Source organism: Oncorhynchus mykiss, chromosome 1, assembly GCF_013265735.2.
Source record: "Oncorhynchus mykiss isolate Arlee chromosome 1, USDA_OmykA_1.1, whole genome shotgun sequence".
NCBI classification, from domain to species: domain Eukaryota; kingdom Metazoa; phylum Chordata; class Actinopteri; order Salmoniformes; family Salmonidae; genus Oncorhynchus; species Oncorhynchus mykiss.
In genome coordinates this window covers 69,670,764-69,688,017 of record NC_048565.1, presented here as the reverse complement: position 1 = coordinate 69,688,017, position 17,254 = coordinate 69,670,764, and the positions used below count along the sequence as shown (strand labels likewise).

The window sequence follows — 17,254 nt, the reverse complement described above, 5'->3', positions numbered from 1 at the left end:
GTCTTGTCAGTAAGGTAGTTAGCCTAACTAGCAAGCAAACTGTTTCTTATGTGCCGAAGTGGACTCATCCTTGATACAAAAATAACACAGTTACTATCTGGGCCTATTATGTTAGTGGGCTTATTTGTTTTTTTTCCTAAATACACAATCTGCAAAAAGAAAGACAGTTAGAGTATATCTACGATTCAGACCATGTGTTTACATTCATGAGAAAACATTTTCGCAATGAACAGCTAGCGTGTATTTGCCGGAACAATATTTAATTGTGGGGTTGCCATAATACTTTTCTTTACATGACATTAGATTGTTGTAAAGCACTGTAGGCAATCTACTCAATACAAATGCTGATGCTGACATCTAGTGGTGACATTAGAAACTGCATGTTACTGCATTTCACCGCATAGTTTGAACTTGTGAACAGCGCCGTTTCAGATATACTTTGAGACAGTTATTTTCATTCAGTCCTTGTTTATTAGTGTTCTTGTAGTGCTTCAGCACAAAACCTAATGCATTCTTCTAGAAAAAATATTGAAGTTGTACCTAACGTGGAAAACTCAACAAGTGTTTTGTATTTAGAGGATATGATTACTTTTTGGTGGTCATCATATAACCAAAAGTTAAATGTAATTTGACATATTTAGTTAAGAAATCATAATTTAGTGCATCTGTTAATCTTCGGAGAACAATGTGTAAAAATAAATAATAAATCATTCCACCTCTAATATATTATTTATATATATATATATATTTTTTTTTAACTGACCGCCATTAACCAGTCAACAAACGGTAAATAAAAAATAAAACAGTAAAATGACGTGACCAACTGAAAATACTATCAGAGGTCTGTATATAATGACGAGATGCTTTTGTCTCCACCCTAACAATGGGAGTCGTCCCAAGGCGAGAAGGCAGGCGACAAGCTTAGGCCCAGAATAAGCCCACAGAAACGCATTGTACAGATTTTGGCAAGTGAAACATCTCGCTTCTTCCTCTGATACCATGCATGCATACAAGGACCAGACATTTTTCATTAACAACTTGATGGAAACATACAAATATAGCAAGCCTATCGTCTTACAGTCAAAAGACTATAGACTATTATTGAACATGCAACTCTAGTAATTTTCAAACATTTGCCAAAATGCAATTTGCGGAAAACACAGTCCTAAACAGCGCACCTCATGCGAGCAGTTCCACATGTGACAGAGATGAAAATCTCCATTAGAAACTTAGAGAGGGAATATAATAGAACTACAATAATAGGTTGCTAATATGACTAGGATTGTCACTTCGGCCTATGGACAATGAAAGATAGTTGATATGAAAACCAATGGAACAATGGCATGAGGAAGTCTTTATAAAATAATTGCCTCCACGTTCCTACGGATGGATTTTCACATAGCTACTTTGAAGCCAGGTAAAACATGCCTCATTATTTGAAGTAAAGTAAAATGTTCAGGTTTCAAACAATTATATCGCTTCAATCTACCATTACAAAGTGGTGGGTGATGAGCTGATGGTCAACCGTAGGCAGGCTATAGCCTACGCATCCCAGTGGCGAATGGGAGGCGTGCTTTACGAGAGCTTTTTAATCAAGCAAACAACGTTTTTAACAAGATTGCATTTAGAATTCATTTCTTGCTCAGTGACTGGGCTTACAAAAACAAGTTTCACTCCAGTAACCTACAGGCTTCATGAAGAGCCACGCGCACGCTGTCTGACAGGTGGTAGGCTATTCAGCTCCTCACACTAGGCTCTGTATGCTGTGCACATGTGATAAATCAAATGCATGATGAGTAACAAAAATACACAAGGGCCAATTCCACCAAATTATGCAAATTAACCTTTTGACCGATAAGCATGAACGGTCAAATGTATTTTCGGCAGCTAACCGATTAACATCCCTAATCGTCAGATATATCTGTAAATCAGGGACTTTTGCCTAACTAAAAATCGGTAACAGACCCAAAAATCCTATATCGTCGGGCTCTAGTCGTCACCCTTGATTCAGTGACATCATAGCACTGCATCCATGTTCAGTGACCCACAAAACGGAGGGAATCGCAACATATCCCAGTTCTGTACTTCACACTCCATCCATGGGATATGCATAAATCAGTAAAATGGTAGAATGGTAGTACTAATGGTAACTGGACCATTCTCAGTACTGTGAGTCTCAGAGGGTAAGGTCATTATCCAATGAACGGAAAGTAATGCGGTTGCCGGTAACATGCCATAAAATAATATTATAAAGTTTCAAAACAAGTATCTAGGGATCTGACTTGAGGAACGGGTCTCCTGAAAATAGCCCACAAAAAAACATGTCCTCCCTCTCCGCCAAGCCAAAGGCAAGCTCGGCATGTACACTGGCTACGTCTGACCTGACAAATGAGGCCGAACAGCCGTTCTAGAAAGCCATAAACCTACCCCCCACCAACGTCTCACTGAGGAAAGACAGAGAATGGGAATTCTCCCTGCAGTCACTTTCGTCCTGATTTTCCAAGGCCTCCATCACTACAGAATATCACATCAGTTATTGAGGGGTGGAGATCCCCCTCTGCTGTTGACACTGAGTATCACACTGGATGTGTCGCCCAATGTGAGCGAGGGTGAAAGGTGTAGAGTGCTTACCTTGGGCAGGCTGGCCAGTGGGGTGGGGGAGAGGGTCAGCTCACTGTCTGGCTCAGGGGCTGGGATGTCTTCCTTACGCTTGACATCCAGGATCAGCTGGGCAAGGAAGTTCTGCTGGAAGCGAGTCCGTTTGCCCAGAGCACCTGCATGAAGCGAAGACCTCATCCAATTACCATGTTACACATACACTTTCCTGACCAAAACTGTAGGCCTTCTAAACAGTCAAGCTGTTACTGTATGTTGAGACTGGTCCAAGCCTACTGTACCTACCTATCATGTTCATATCTAGGCCAGAGAGTTCCTTGGCCCGTTGAAAGTGCTCCTTGGCTGGGTTGTACTCATAGTAGGTCAGAGACGTGTAGCCACATTCCAAGTGGAACTGGATGGACAGGTTCCGGAGGGTTCCCTCAGAGAACAGAGACTCATACTTCATTACTGCAGAGAAGATGAGGTAAAAGGATAATAAGACTACATATTTCAGTTAAATATAGAATAATTTGCAGATTTAATAAGCTATTATCAGTTGAGTAAATGTATTTTAATTACATTTTTAAATGCTTTTTTATTCATTTTTTACATCTTTCAAGTTCTCAAAACCGACCACCCTACATCGTATTTTAGCACCAAAAGACGGCACATCTCATCTACTCCTAAAACTCCATTGAAGACCATCCAGAGGTCAATAAGAGCTCAGTGCACCTGCAGACCATTACCATGAGGTCATTGGTCGGCAACACAGAGCGAGAGAGACAGAGGAGACACATTAAAAGAGACAAATGGACAGCGGAGAAGAGAAAAGGTGTTTTGGCTTCGTCCTATCAGTTTAGTCTCGCTCAAGGCTGTGCGCGGTGTGGAAATGATCCCGGCTCCTAATGTGTATAATTCATGACGCCACGTACCCTCGCGTTCCTCCATTCAACATTTATGAGGCAGCATGGGCCCATGCCAGAGAGATTTACTCTGCGCCTTGTGTGTCACCTTCACTGCAGCTATTTCACACCAGGAAATGAGCTTCCTGGGCTGTTGTGACATGTGCAACGGGAGGGGGCACTTTTGTAAGGATAACATAACACCACAACAGCCGTGTTGGGTTAGAGCTGCGACACCTTGACGGACGGTAGTTAAGATGATGACAAAGGAACAGAGGGGGATGAAAGTGAAGGTGAAGAAAAGTCCTTGCCCAATTTCAAATTTGGATAGGAGAAAACAAACAGAGTGAATAGGTGTCGTGACCAATCCCTTTGCATTGCTAGGTTGCCAGGGAGCATGGGATCTGCTCTGAAACAAACATCCTTGACAGGGCACAATATTCGGATCAGGTAATACTGTACCTCCCCACCCATTTCACTTAGCCTCAAAACGTTTTCTATTTCATACCTACTGATCACGACCCTTGCAGCATGACATCGCAAGATTAGCATGGGCCAACACAGGACAAATGAGCATATATCTTATGGGTTTACTGCTAATCCTTTTATTAGGTCTGTTATTCGGGCCTTGTTAGAATGAACACTGACTGATTTATTCATTCTCAGGAAACGTTATTGTCGGGTGAAAGAGGCCAAAGAGAGACCACAATAACAGTCAGTGTTGAAATAGTGTACATTATTGTATCCGATCCTCAGTGTCAACTCAAAACCAACAGCAAAGCGTATGAGAGAAAGAGAAAATGGATTGTAAAAATCCCCTTTCCAAACTGCATGCCTTTCACACCTCACAAAGTAGTAAAGAGGATTGTGTGGTCTTTCACTGGCTGCATCTCTGGAATTTGGATTGGCTGTTTGTTTGCCACCCTTCATACTCACTCACCACCACCACCACCCACACACACACACACAGAGAGAGAGAGAAAAGTGAACTCCCGTTTAAAGCAGAGGTCAACTATAATTAAGCAGAACAATCTTAAACAGTGGTCTGCTACTACTGACCTAGTGGCAGGTCTACACAATAGGATAATCCAATGGGCAAACAAGTTGACTTAATGAGCTCAAACCACCCTGAAACTAAGGGGAAGGTGAAACAGAAAATGGAGTTTCAAGGGGGATTCCCTTCAGTCTCATTCCCACTATTTCTTAAATTTGATATGCTGCCCTTCAGTCCCTTGACCTTTTGGCCCTGATGGAGACATGGATCATTCCAGAGAACACTGCTACTCTAGCTGCTCTTTCCTCATCTGACTAGGTTCTGTCTCGTAGTCAAAGAGCATCTGGCCAGGGCTACTCATTTCTCCTAACTGGAGATTCTCTCACCTATCCATCTGCTCATTGAATTCCATGCCGTCAATTTCACTTGTTGACTCAAGCTTAATATTGTTGTCATCCATTGCCCACCAGGTGCCCTTGGAGAGTTACTCAATGAGCTTGACTCCTTGATACACTCGACTCATATCTCCGCTTGGATGTTGGTCCACCACCTCATGCTCATCCTCGACAACACAAAGCTGCTCTTCCTCTCATGGAAGGTCTACCCGCTAAAAAACCTCTCCGTCAAGGTTGACAACTCCACAATGTCGCCCTCCAAGTGTGCAAAGAACCTTGGCGTGACCCTGGACAACACCCTGTTGTTCTCTGCAAACATCAAAGAAGTGACTCGATCCTGCAGGTTCATACTCTACAACATCCGTAGAGTACAACCCTACCTCAACCTTCCCATGTTCTCCCATGTCACTCCGTTCCTCCGCACACTCCTCTGACTTCCAGTCGAAGCATGCATCCACTACAAGATCATGATGCTTACCTACAGAGCAGCAATGTGAACCGCCCCTCCCTTCAGGCTCTGCTCAAACCCTACACCCCAACCCGAGGACTCAGTTCTGCCACCTCTGGTCTATTGGCCCTCGCACCCCTACGGGAGGGAAGCTCCCGCTCAGCCCAGTTCAAGCTCTTCTCAGTCCTGGCACCACAACGTTGGAACTAGCTTTCCTCTGAAGCTAGGACAGCAGTGTCCGTGCCCAAAACGCCGTACCTCTTCAAAGAGTATCTTAAATAGACCCCCGAGAGAGAGAAGAAAAAATAGAAAAAAACACTCCCTTACAATTGATCCCACTCCCCCCTTTCCTAGCTTTGACTTTGCTGATTACTACTTTGAGGGAAAGTGTACTTACTATGCCTGTGATATGTGGTTGTCTCACCTACACTACATAACCAGAAGTGTGTGGACACCTGCTCATTGAACATCTCATTCCAAAACCATGGGCATTAATATGGAGTTGGTCCCCCCTTTGCTGCTATCAGCCTCCACTCTTCTGGAAAGGCTTTCCACTAGATGTTGGAACATTGGAGCGGGGACTTGCTTCCAATCAGCCACAAGAGCATTAGTGAGGTCAGGCACTGATGTTGAGCTATTAGGTCAGGCTCAAGGTCGGCGTTCCAATTCATCCCAAAGGTGTTTGATTGTGTGGAAGAACCTCAACCCTGAGCTATTCAAACCATTTCTGTATGGTGCACATGGCCATTGTGCACAGGGGCATTGCTGAAACAGGAAAGGTCCTTCCCCAAACTGTTGCCACAAAGTTGGAAGCACAGAATCATCTAGAATGTCATTGTATGCTGTAGCATTAAGATTTCCCTTCACTGGAACTGAGGGGCCTAGCCCGAACCACGAAAAAACAGCCCCAGACCATTCCTCCTTCAACAAACTTCAAAGTTGGCACTGCATTCGGGCAGGTAGCGTACACCTGGCATCCGCCAAACCCAGAATCATCCGTCGTGCTGCCAGATGAAGGCCTTGCGCATGCTCGGCCATGGAAACCCATTTCATGAACCTCCAGACGAACAGTTATTGTGCTGATGTTGCTTCCAGAGGCAGTTTGAAACTTGGTAGGGAGTGTTGCAACCAAGGACAGATGATTTTTACACACTACGTGCTTCAGCAGTCGGAGGTCCAGTTCTGGGAGCTTGTGTGGCCTACCACTTCGCAGCTGAGCCATTGTTGCTCCTAGACGTTTCCACTTCACAATAACAGCACTTAGTTGACCGGGACAGCTCTAGCTGGGCAGAAATTTGACGTACTGACTTGTTGGAAAGGTGGCATCCTATGACAGTGCCACATTGAAAGTCACTGAGCTCTTCAGTACGGGCCATTCTACTGCCAATGTTTGTCTATGCCGATTACATGGCTGGGTGCCCGATTTTATCACAACTGTCTGCAACGGGTGTGGCTGAAATACTCATAACTCATTTGAAGAAGGGTCCACATAGCTGCACTATATATACACAAAGGTATCTTAAGATGAATGCACTAACTATGTCGCTCTGGATAAGAGCGTCTGCTAAATGACAAATGTCAGCTGTAGTAAGAGAGGAAAACTCTGTTGCACACCCTGGCAAAACCAATTAATCAACGATACTCCTTTATACATAAACAATAGATAATATGCCATGTGTTTCACCAGTGATTTGTTGCCAAGCACTGCGGTGAAAGTGAGTGTGAAGGACAGAGCAGTCAATATACCCACCACAGAGGGCAAAAGGGAATAGCACAACAACCAAGCCAAGTAATTTCTTCACAGTTCACACAACATTGGGGGCTTTGGGCACTCAATCTGTCAACAGCGAGAGGTGCAAAGCGCAGGAGAACCAACACCTGTGTTTGAGTCACATGTTTCAGGTGTCAGGTGTTTTAGTCATGCTCAATCAACCATCACGTGGGAGAATACAGAGGACTTAGATTTTTAGAAGATGCACTATGACCATTAGCAAACATCTCAGTGAACAATTTTATATTAAAATGTATGGTGAAAAGCCTAAATTCTTCCATGTTACTATAATTCACAATATGGCGGTACATCATTCCATTTGTGAGGGCAAATATTGGGATAGATTGCTTTCAGAATCTGACATCCCCTTATGTGAAAACATCAGCAGAGCTGCTCACAGGCAAACATAACATGTCCTTAACATTAAAGCAATGTGTTTGGCAGCAGGACTGGCATCAGTAACTCCCTCCTGGGTGCAGTGGCCCAGCAGCAGTGACAGGTTGGCTGCGGCGCCTGGCGACCTCTCAAACTGGAGCAGATTTCAACGCTAGCTGTGTTGATGCATAGATCTGGCTGGGCACTGGAGGTGTCAGCGCAGCAGATGGGGTTTTTTCACACAAGCCACTGTGTTCATCTGCTGTTTTCTTTCCTTGATTGTGCCGGAACATTGAGCGCATACAGACAAGACGTTAGAACGATGTGTTGTGTCAGACACGGAAAACAGACTATGACGGTCAAACTGACAGGATGTATCACACGGTCAGAGTATCCCAATACTCTGCTACTCACTACAAGAGCCAGTGCTATATTCAGTACCAGTGCCTCTTCTCATCCAACATTATCATAACTGCATGCGGGAGAGGTGGGGGTTTTCTGCAGTGTGCCAACATAAAAAGGCCAGTACCATTCTCCTCAATACCCCTGCCCTAGGCTCTCGGGCTTTCGCTGCACTGCTCACAATAGCCATTGAGGGGGCGGGCTGCCTGGCACCCACCAGCATGCCCTGGTGCCTCAGCCCACACAGAGCCCTCGGTGCACGCTGAGGCAGGGCTGATCCATCTTGTTGCCGTCTCTCCTAGGTTCTGATGAGACTGGAGTTCCACAGGCAGGCTGACTGACTTCATCCTCCAGGTGGGGGAGAGAGACTTCAACGCAGCTGATGTTTCCCTACTCCGCCTACCCAATTACCTCACTCCCTCCCTTCCATGTCCCTGTCAGTATGAGTCATACAGCGGCAGTCAGGCTCCTCAGTAGTCAAACAGGCGTTTTCATGCAAATGCAGGTCCTAATACAGAGGGAAACACAGGGGTCATAGATGTATACTGTAGATACAGGTATAATCCTCAACCCAAACCAGCTCTGCAGAATGGCCATGTAGAATGTGGCCACCGTCTGGCTTTGATTTTCAGCGATGTAGCTACCAAGGTTGAATGGTAATAATGGACCATGCTGATATAACCATGCAGTGCATATCTGCATGTGCCTCTCTGCCTGTGATTCAGAGGCAAGATATCTCAGAGTTCCATCTGCAGCAGGGATTGAATATGTTCCATTTGTTGCTCCATTCCCATTTCTATGCATTCCTCAACTTGTTTGTCTACCCCCCTCTTCATTTCTACTCCTCCCGCCACCTTTCCCTATCCCTCTCTCCGCCCAGTTAAAGTGTTGAGCGGGAGGACAGATGCCATGGCTCCTCTTCCAGGACTAAGGATGGGGGCTTGTCGCCGCCTCTCCCAAGAGCAGGCCAACTAGGTGAACCACTTTCCCAGACGCCCCCTTAAAGCTAGACGAATGTCTCTTTCTGTTGCCCCGGGTGGAAAACCCAGCGCCTCCAACTACACTTAACAAATCATACAGATTCCACTCAACACAGAGGGCCTTGGTCCCTGCAGCTAGATAAAATAACCTTCCCTGTTGAAATAAATTGTCAGTCTAAGTCGTCAAAATAGGCTAGTTCCAAAACATAGGCTATAAGGAAATAACCCTGTGCCCTCCAACATCACTCGTTATTAGGTTACATTTACGGAATACTATCGTTTCAAAGAGGTCAGGTAGGCCTATTACTTAATTGATGTGAATAGACCAATATCCGGATAAATTAAGAACAGGTGTGTTTTCTGCATTGAACAAATGATCAGTTCTTCAATTTAATAAACATCTGACATATGCATTTTGGAAATAGAGACCATTACTAAAGCCCCTAGGACTTAAAATTTATTCGGGATCGGTGTCACATCCTCGGGACCATTGAGCTAACGTAGGCTAATGTGATAAGCTTGAGTTTGTTAGAAACAAGAAAACTGGACATAGAATTTAAGATTTCTGCCAATTTCAGATATGTCTAACGGCACTGTCCAACTTAGTGGGTTTTACAGTGAAAGAATACCATACTATTGTTTGAGGAGAGTGCAGAGTTTTGAACAAAGTAATGAATAAACAAATTAGGCACATTTGGGCAGTCTTGATACAACATTTTGAAAATAAAATGCAATGATTCATTGGCTCAGCCCAAAATTTTGCACATGCACTGCTGCCATCTTGTGGCCAAAATATAAATTGCACCTGGGCTGAAATAATACATTATGGCCCTTCTCTCGCATTTCAAAGACGGTACAAAAAAAATACAAAAGAACGGTTGGCTTTTTCTTTGTGTTATTTTTTACAAGATCTAGTGTGTTAAATTCTCCTACATTCCTTTCACATTTCCAAAAAACAGTGTTTCCTTTCAAATGGTACCAATAATATGCCTTTCCTTGCTTCAGTCCTGAGCTACAGGCAGTTAGATGTATGCCATTTTAGGCAAAAATTGAAAAAAAGGGGAAATCCTTAAGAGGTTTTAAAGGAAAGATTCACCCATTTTGCATAGGATGCTAAACTCCTCATACCGGCTGTATATCAGCCTGCTTGATCATCGGCAATAGCTCAGATACACATTACATTAGCCTGGGAATAGAACATCGCTCAGAGATTAACAAAAACTATACAACATTCAAAATAGGTCAATCTTTCCTTTAAGTGAACTCTTGAAAATAGATAAGTGGAGCACATTAACTTCACACTTTCCCCTCACTTTCATGAGTGTAATCATTACTCATTCTGTATTGCAATGAAAAATGATGCATTTATTGGACAGATTCAGGTAGGTCTCCCCCATTTGGTGAACCTGTCCAATAGAAACACCAGTTTGTGTTGGAAAACCGGACAGTTTTGCAACTGTTTGGAGTACTGATTACACCCATGGTATCAAGTCAAATGCTTTTGGTGCCCTTCGTGAGGTAACAATCAATAGATGACTAGCGCTCACAAAAGACGGGGACAATTGATTGGTTAGCTAGTGCAGTGTTCTCTGAAGTCAAGACTCCAAAAGGTCTATTCGGTAGAGTATATTTTAATCCTTTCTCAAAGAGCTCAATTCCTTCCCAAATCAGAAGACTAATTCTGGGTTTAATAATTGTATGTTTGTATGGTTCCCTGCCTCTTGAACGATTAATAGACTACCTGTTCCTACACTGCAATTCAATGTGCAATTACAAACCCAATGTGCCAGACACAGCAGAGAGGGTTCCCGGGGATAATCTAGCAGCAATTTCCCCACCAACAGTCTGAAAACGCAGACACACTAAACAATCTTTGTTCAAGAGCCAATGAAGGCATCACATTGCAGAACTGTCTAAAAAAGGAAAAACACCAGCAGCCTCCCTGTTACGGTCTTGGTTAGCAAATTTCCCAGTCAAGCGGTTTATTTCTGATTCCAAACTGAACAGGCTTCCAGTGGAGGAGAACAAAAAGGTTAGTGCTTTGTCAGCTGTCAGTTTGAGGAAGGGATGTCATCTTTAAGAGGGATAAAGCGCAGAGGATGTGTCAATGCTGACATGAGCCCTGCTGCTTTGAAATGCTATTATATTTCTGTGGCCCAGCCAGCCACACTCCAAATCTCCATAAAGTGATTAAGAGCAGTGAGAGACAGGGAGAGAATTAATAAATTGCTCATATTAGGGGTCTGGATCAAAAATGGAGCTAACGTGCTCTTTTCTGTTGAAACAGCGCTTATTTCCCCCATGCTGATGAGGGAAAAATAACACAACGGCAGAGTCTGTAGAAAAGTCAAAGGTCTCAACTCGGCATCAACGGTGGGTGCTCCCACAGTCTCAACCAATGAAAAACTCCAACATTATGGATCGAACTGACAGATCTCGCTACCGACTGACTCCACCATGGACTTGCTGGCTGTTGAATGTCGACAAGGCCTTCTATAGCAGGCATGCTTCGCAAACCTGTCATGTTCTCTACGATGTCTCAAGGTAAAGTCAGCCATCAATATCATGATAATGATGGAGGTATTCAGTCATATCATAACCACATAATCATTCAAAAAAAATGCTACTCAAGCAAAGAGTTACATGCATTACATTATTACTAGGGCTGACCCCATTTAGTCAAATGGTCGATTGTTTTGGTCGATAGGCTGTTGGTTGACCAAGATTTCTTTAGTAGAGAAGCCGCAAATATATATGCAGTACCAGTAAAAAGTTTGGACAGCTACTCATTCAAGGGTTTCTCTTTATTTGTAATATTTTATACATTGTAAATACTGAAAACATCAAAACTATGAAATAACACATATGGAATTGTAGTAACCAAAAATGGGTAAAACATAAAAACAATTCATATTTTAGATTCTGCAAAGTAGCCACCTTTTGCCTTGACAGCTTTGTGCACTCTTGGCATTCTCTCAACCAGCCTCACCTGGAATGCTTTTCCAACAGTCTTGAAGGAGTTCCCACATACACTGAGCACTTGTTGGCTGCTTTACCTTCACTCTGCTGTCCAACTCATCCCAAACCATTTCAAATGGGTTGAAGTCAGGTTATTGTGGAGGCTAGGTCATCTGATGCAGCACTCCATCACTCTCCTTCTTGGTCAAATAGCCCTTACACAGCCTGGAGGTGGGTTTTGGGTCATTGTCCTGTTGAAAAACAAATGGATATCCCATCTGGTTTGTGCTTAGTGGAACTGGCGTATCGCTGCAGAATGCTGTGGTAGCCATGCTGGTTAAGTGTGCATTATATTTTAAATAAATCAGACTGTCACTAGCAAGGCACCCCCACGCCATCATACCACCTTCATGCTTCATGGTGGGAACCACATATGCGGAGATCATCCGTTCACCTACTCTGCGTCTCACAAAGACATGTCTGTCGGACCCAAAAATCTAAAATGTGGACTCATCAGACCAAAGGACAGATTTCCACCGGTCTAATGTCCATTGCTCGTGTTTCTTGGCCCAAGCAAGTCTCTTCTTATTATTGGTGTCCGTTAGCAGTTGTTTCTTTGCAGAAATTTAACTCTGAAGCATGTATTTGGGCTGCAATTTCTGTGGCTGGTAACTCTAATGAGCTTATCCTCTGCAGCAGAGGTAACTCTGGGTCTTCCTTTCCTGTGGTGGTCCTCGAGAGCCAGTTTCATCATAGCGCTTGATGGTTTTTGCGACTGCACTTGAAGAAACTTTCAAAGTCCTTGAAATGTTCCGGATTGACTTACCATGTCTTAAAGTAATGGACTGTCATTTCTCTTTGTTTATTTGAGCTGTTCTTGCCATAATAAGGACTTGTTATTTTACCAAATAGGGCTATATTCTGTATACCAACCCTACCCTGTCACAACTACTCATTGGCATTAAGGAAAGAAATTCCACAAATTAACTTTCAACAAGGCACACCTGTAAATGTACATTTGCTTAACACTTATTCGGTTACTACATGATTCCAAGTGTGTTATTTCATAGTTATGTCTTCACTATTATTCTACAATGTATAAAATAGTACAAAATAAAGAAAAAACCTTGAATGAGTAGGTGTCCAAACTTTTGACTGGTACTGTATATTATATCTATAATTTTTTTATGCACACAAGACAACTGTCTAAATCACGCCTGTCTCAGTGGACTAATCCATTGCCGAGGCCGCGGAGAAGGCACACCAGTAGTAAATTCACCATTCTAATCTACAGTGTTCGTTTGGTTTGAGTCATTTCTGTTGATGTATTCAATATATTATTATTACAGTCTTACTGTTCTCATTGTCAGAGTGGCCACGATGTTTGCGGACCGAACAACCTACGCTACACTTGTAAGGAATGCGTTCTGGTTCATTTCAATCCATTTGATTTGTCAATTCGTGAATTGTCTTTTGTTTGTAGCGCTCCAGTCAATGTTGAGTAAGGACGCGCACGTGATTACACATCGAAGTAGATCTAGGCTCTGGCCTGCGCGCAAACGTTGCTCTATAAATGTGCCAATTTGGAATACTGATAGTATTTCTGATTGTCTTAACTCACCACCACTAATGAGCTTCTCAAAGTAATTTTTTCTTCACCTCAAACAGCAAGCAAGCAAAGTCTGTTATGACATCCATTGAGAATGACAATAGTTCCTCAATGTATCCCATTTGAAATCTCTTTTGAATCCCACTCACAGGGAGAGTAATAATAGGCCTTCCTGATTACCTATTATAATTTGTGCAAATAGTCTACAGCTGTGACGGTCTCGAGCAGGAAACTTAGGGCCCTCACTGGCGCAGAATTGGACCAGCGTCGTCCGGGTTAGGGGAGGGTTTGGCTGGGGTAGGCTGTCATAGTAAAATAAGAATTTGTTCTTAACTGGCTTGCCTAGTTAAATAAAGGTTAAATAAAAATTAAATACAAATAGTTGGTAATGACAAGAAGCTAATTTTAGATTTTTTATTAACCACATGATAATGACTGAGATATGAAGACTTTATCAATCATTTATATAAAACTGTTCCACAAAATGTGCATATGAAAATCATACCTGGCACGCAGATCGGTAGAAATGGCACTCCAAATGGAAAAGGTTGCCGACCTACGGTGTAGCCTACTTACTACCAGCAACTTCAGGAGCTTAACGGTAGAATTTAGGGTCGGAAGGGTCGGAAAACACGTTCTTGATCTCTGGCTCCCTCGAGTCACTTGTGTGGCTTAATTATTTTAATCAAAGTGTGTTGAAAGCATTAGACAAGCTCATTAGCCTACATACAACATTCATAAAGTATTCAGACCACTTGACTTTTTCCACGTTATGTTACAGCCTTGTTTTAAAATTGATTAAATAGTTTCCCCCCCATCAATCTACACCCAATACCCCATAATGACAAACAGTGTCAACTGTGGGACCTTATATAGACAGGTGTGTGTCTTTCCAAATTATGGTCAATCAATTGAATTTACCACAGGTGGACTCCAATCAAGTTTTAGAATGATAATCAATGGAAATAATTTCAAGTCTCATCACAAAGGGTCTGAATAGGTAGGTAAATAAGGAAAATGATTGTTTTTTTTATAAATGTGAAAAAATGTCTACAAACCTTTGTAGAAATGTTGTCATTATGGGGTATTGTGTATCAATTGATGAGGACATGTGTGTTAATTAATCCCTTTTAGAATAAGGCTGTATTGTAACAAATTGTGGAAAAAGTCAAGGGGTCTGAATACATGGTATAGTTGATTTTATATAAACACATAGGGTTTGTCTATATATGGACAAATACACCTTTTAACATTTCGACTAAGAAATTTTTTTTGTGCGTCAATGGACAAAAGGTTTAGGCCTACAGATTGTTAAGGTAACAGCTTGCTATACGTCATCTGAGTTTCAACTGAGGGGGATATTTTTAGGAGGTTCTTTGAACCATCACACTATTAATCAAGTTCTTAATGTACTCGTCTCCTGTCCTACACAACGTGTAGGCTATCTGTTCTGGTAAGGCCTAATCAGGAGTCCTGTGTAGTGGTGGTCCAGAGATAAAGGGAATAAAATGTGCTTACAGCTGAGTTTTCCTTAAGTGGACTCCTTTAACAGGCTGACTACACCGCTCGCGCGTTGCAAAATAAATTTAGAAATCTGTTTTTCAATTATTGCACCCACACCGCTCGCACCCGCCAACGAGTGTCTGCGTTGCCAAGGGCTAAAATAGTAGTCAGTGCTATTTCTGACTCAGATCGCTCTGCAAGTCCTGCCTCTCCCAACTCCTCATTGGTTTATAGAAGTAGGTACCCACGTGCCATCTCCTCATTGGTTATACCCACGTGGGTGACAAAGACAAATTACGTCAGTGGCGGTAATGCACCTAATTTATGAAAGTTGCCAATCACAATATAAAGTCAAGGGAAGAAAAGGCCTGGAAGGAGGAGAGATGACTAGAAACGATTCGGTTGACCGTTTTGTGTGTGGATTAATTGGCGGAGTAGAGGACCTTATACATTTCAGGTAAAATAACAACGCAATGTTTATTTCCCAGGACAAATTAACTAGCAACAGCAAGCTAGCTAAATAGGACAAATTAACTAGCAGGTGCAAGCTAACTAGCTAAAGTGTCATTAATATTTAATGCTTTTCGACCTGTCCCCAAATTAATATAATTGGTTCAGAGTTTGTTTTGATATTTTACCTGCGTGTCGTGATTGCATTTGGTGTGGGGGGGACAAGATAAATGTATGCACGATGACACACGCGCGCAGCCAGTTTGGGTTCAGTATTAGTCCTTTTGGAGGAAAATTAACCTGGCCGTCCTCACCCACCCAGCACAAAATTGCTGCAAATGAAATAAGACTCCTATTCAGAGGAGCGATGCCCACTTCAAATCTGACACAACAGAGACATTGTGAGCTCATGCCCTGCCACACTCTGCCCCCCCACACACACACACACACAAAGGTGATGGCCAAAGTGAGATAAATATACCTTTCACCTAGCATTTTAGATTAGCCTAGGTTAAGGCCATATGACACTGGATTGCAAATATGCACGAGTATATACATTGAGTATACCAAACAAAAGGAACACCTTAATATTGAGTTCTGGATTCACCTGGTCAGTCTGTCAAGGAAAGAGCAGGTGTAATGAATGTTTTGTATACTCACTGTATATTAAAAATACATTTGTTTTCAAGTAGTCAAGTACAACACAAACATTCTGTGTGGAAATAATGTTGCCTCTTTTGGATACTATTAGTTGCCATGCAGAAAAATTAAAGTAGTTGGCTTATTCTAATCATTTCCTTTCTGTCTCGAGAAAAGTATTACATTTGCTAGATCCTTCAATTCTAATGAAACACATTTCAACGTGATTCATCCATTTCTTTCTAACCCACAAAAACATTTGCTTTGTGCCTTCTATGGTCAAAGGAATGGGAAGCAGAGCACCCCATGGTGGTACAGTGAGGCACATAAGTGCTTATAGGACCTTATATCATCTTCATTGAATTATGACAATCAAGGCACACATCCAGAAGGTGCATGAACAAGATTTGACCTCTGACCTTTCTCTATGCTGGTTTGGGCCAGGCCGAGGAGCTGAGGAGAGCGCTCCTCCAAGACCTGCTGGTGTAGGCTCACGTAGCGCAGGGTCCACCAAGGCAGCAGCTGCACACACGCGGAACATAGAAAACAGAAACAGGTTAGGGAGTGTGTGTGGGAGAAGGTAAGCAGAACAAACAAATAAATGAAAGAGCATGGGAGAGTGTGAGCGCTTTTGTACCAACGGCCCAATACATAAAGGTCACACGTAACTAAATAACCATAGTAAATAATAGTAACTAAATACAAGCAAATAAATAACTACAGTACTAGTGCCTGAACGAACTGAACACATACGACAACCCACTTTGACACTACATACTAACACACATCAAAATAATGCTATAGTTAAGTGAGGCTGAAACAGCCCAAAAAGTTGCCAACTCGCTCTCTTTTTTCATCTCTGGCCAAAACGCAAAGTAGCAGGGAAAATAACAGCTCCCAGCCATGTACGTGTTTCTCTCCCCTATCCCTTCTCTCTTGCATGGCCAAAGGTAGTGAACCATGTGAAAAGCCCATTTGCGTTCCAGGGAGGACATCTTTCTCATTTGCGATGCACGAGGCCGGCTATCCCGACCGTGTCGCCGTATGGTGCGTTAATCGTCTGCCTCCCTGAATCAATATTCTTATGACACACACGGGCACACACACTGCCGTCTCATCAGAGGAGGGTGATATGCAGATGAACATCACAGCCCCATCTTCTCCTCTCTTTATGACTGGGATGGGAGAGGTGGAGAAGCTGGGTGATAATAAGGTACAGGGGGATGGAGG

General features: G+C 42.8%; 1 protein-coding gene across 1 annotated transcript in view; it reads right to left on the bottom strand.

Annotated features, from left to right (window-relative positions):
- The window catches only part of ttc27 (tetratricopeptide repeat domain 27), a 122,551-nt gene that overhangs the window by 79,942 nt on the left and 25,355 nt on the right, over positions 1-17,254 (bottom strand). Inside the window, exons 5-7 of the mRNA XM_021610238.2 lie at positions 16,444-16,546; positions 2,902-3,066; positions 2,632-2,774 (exon numbers count right to left, since the gene is read on the bottom strand). Coding sequence (XP_021465913.2) covers positions 2,632-2,774; positions 2,902-3,066; positions 16,444-16,546 — 411 coding nt within the window. The remainder of the gene's footprint in view (positions 1-2,631; positions 2,775-2,901; positions 3,067-16,443; positions 16,547-17,254) is intronic.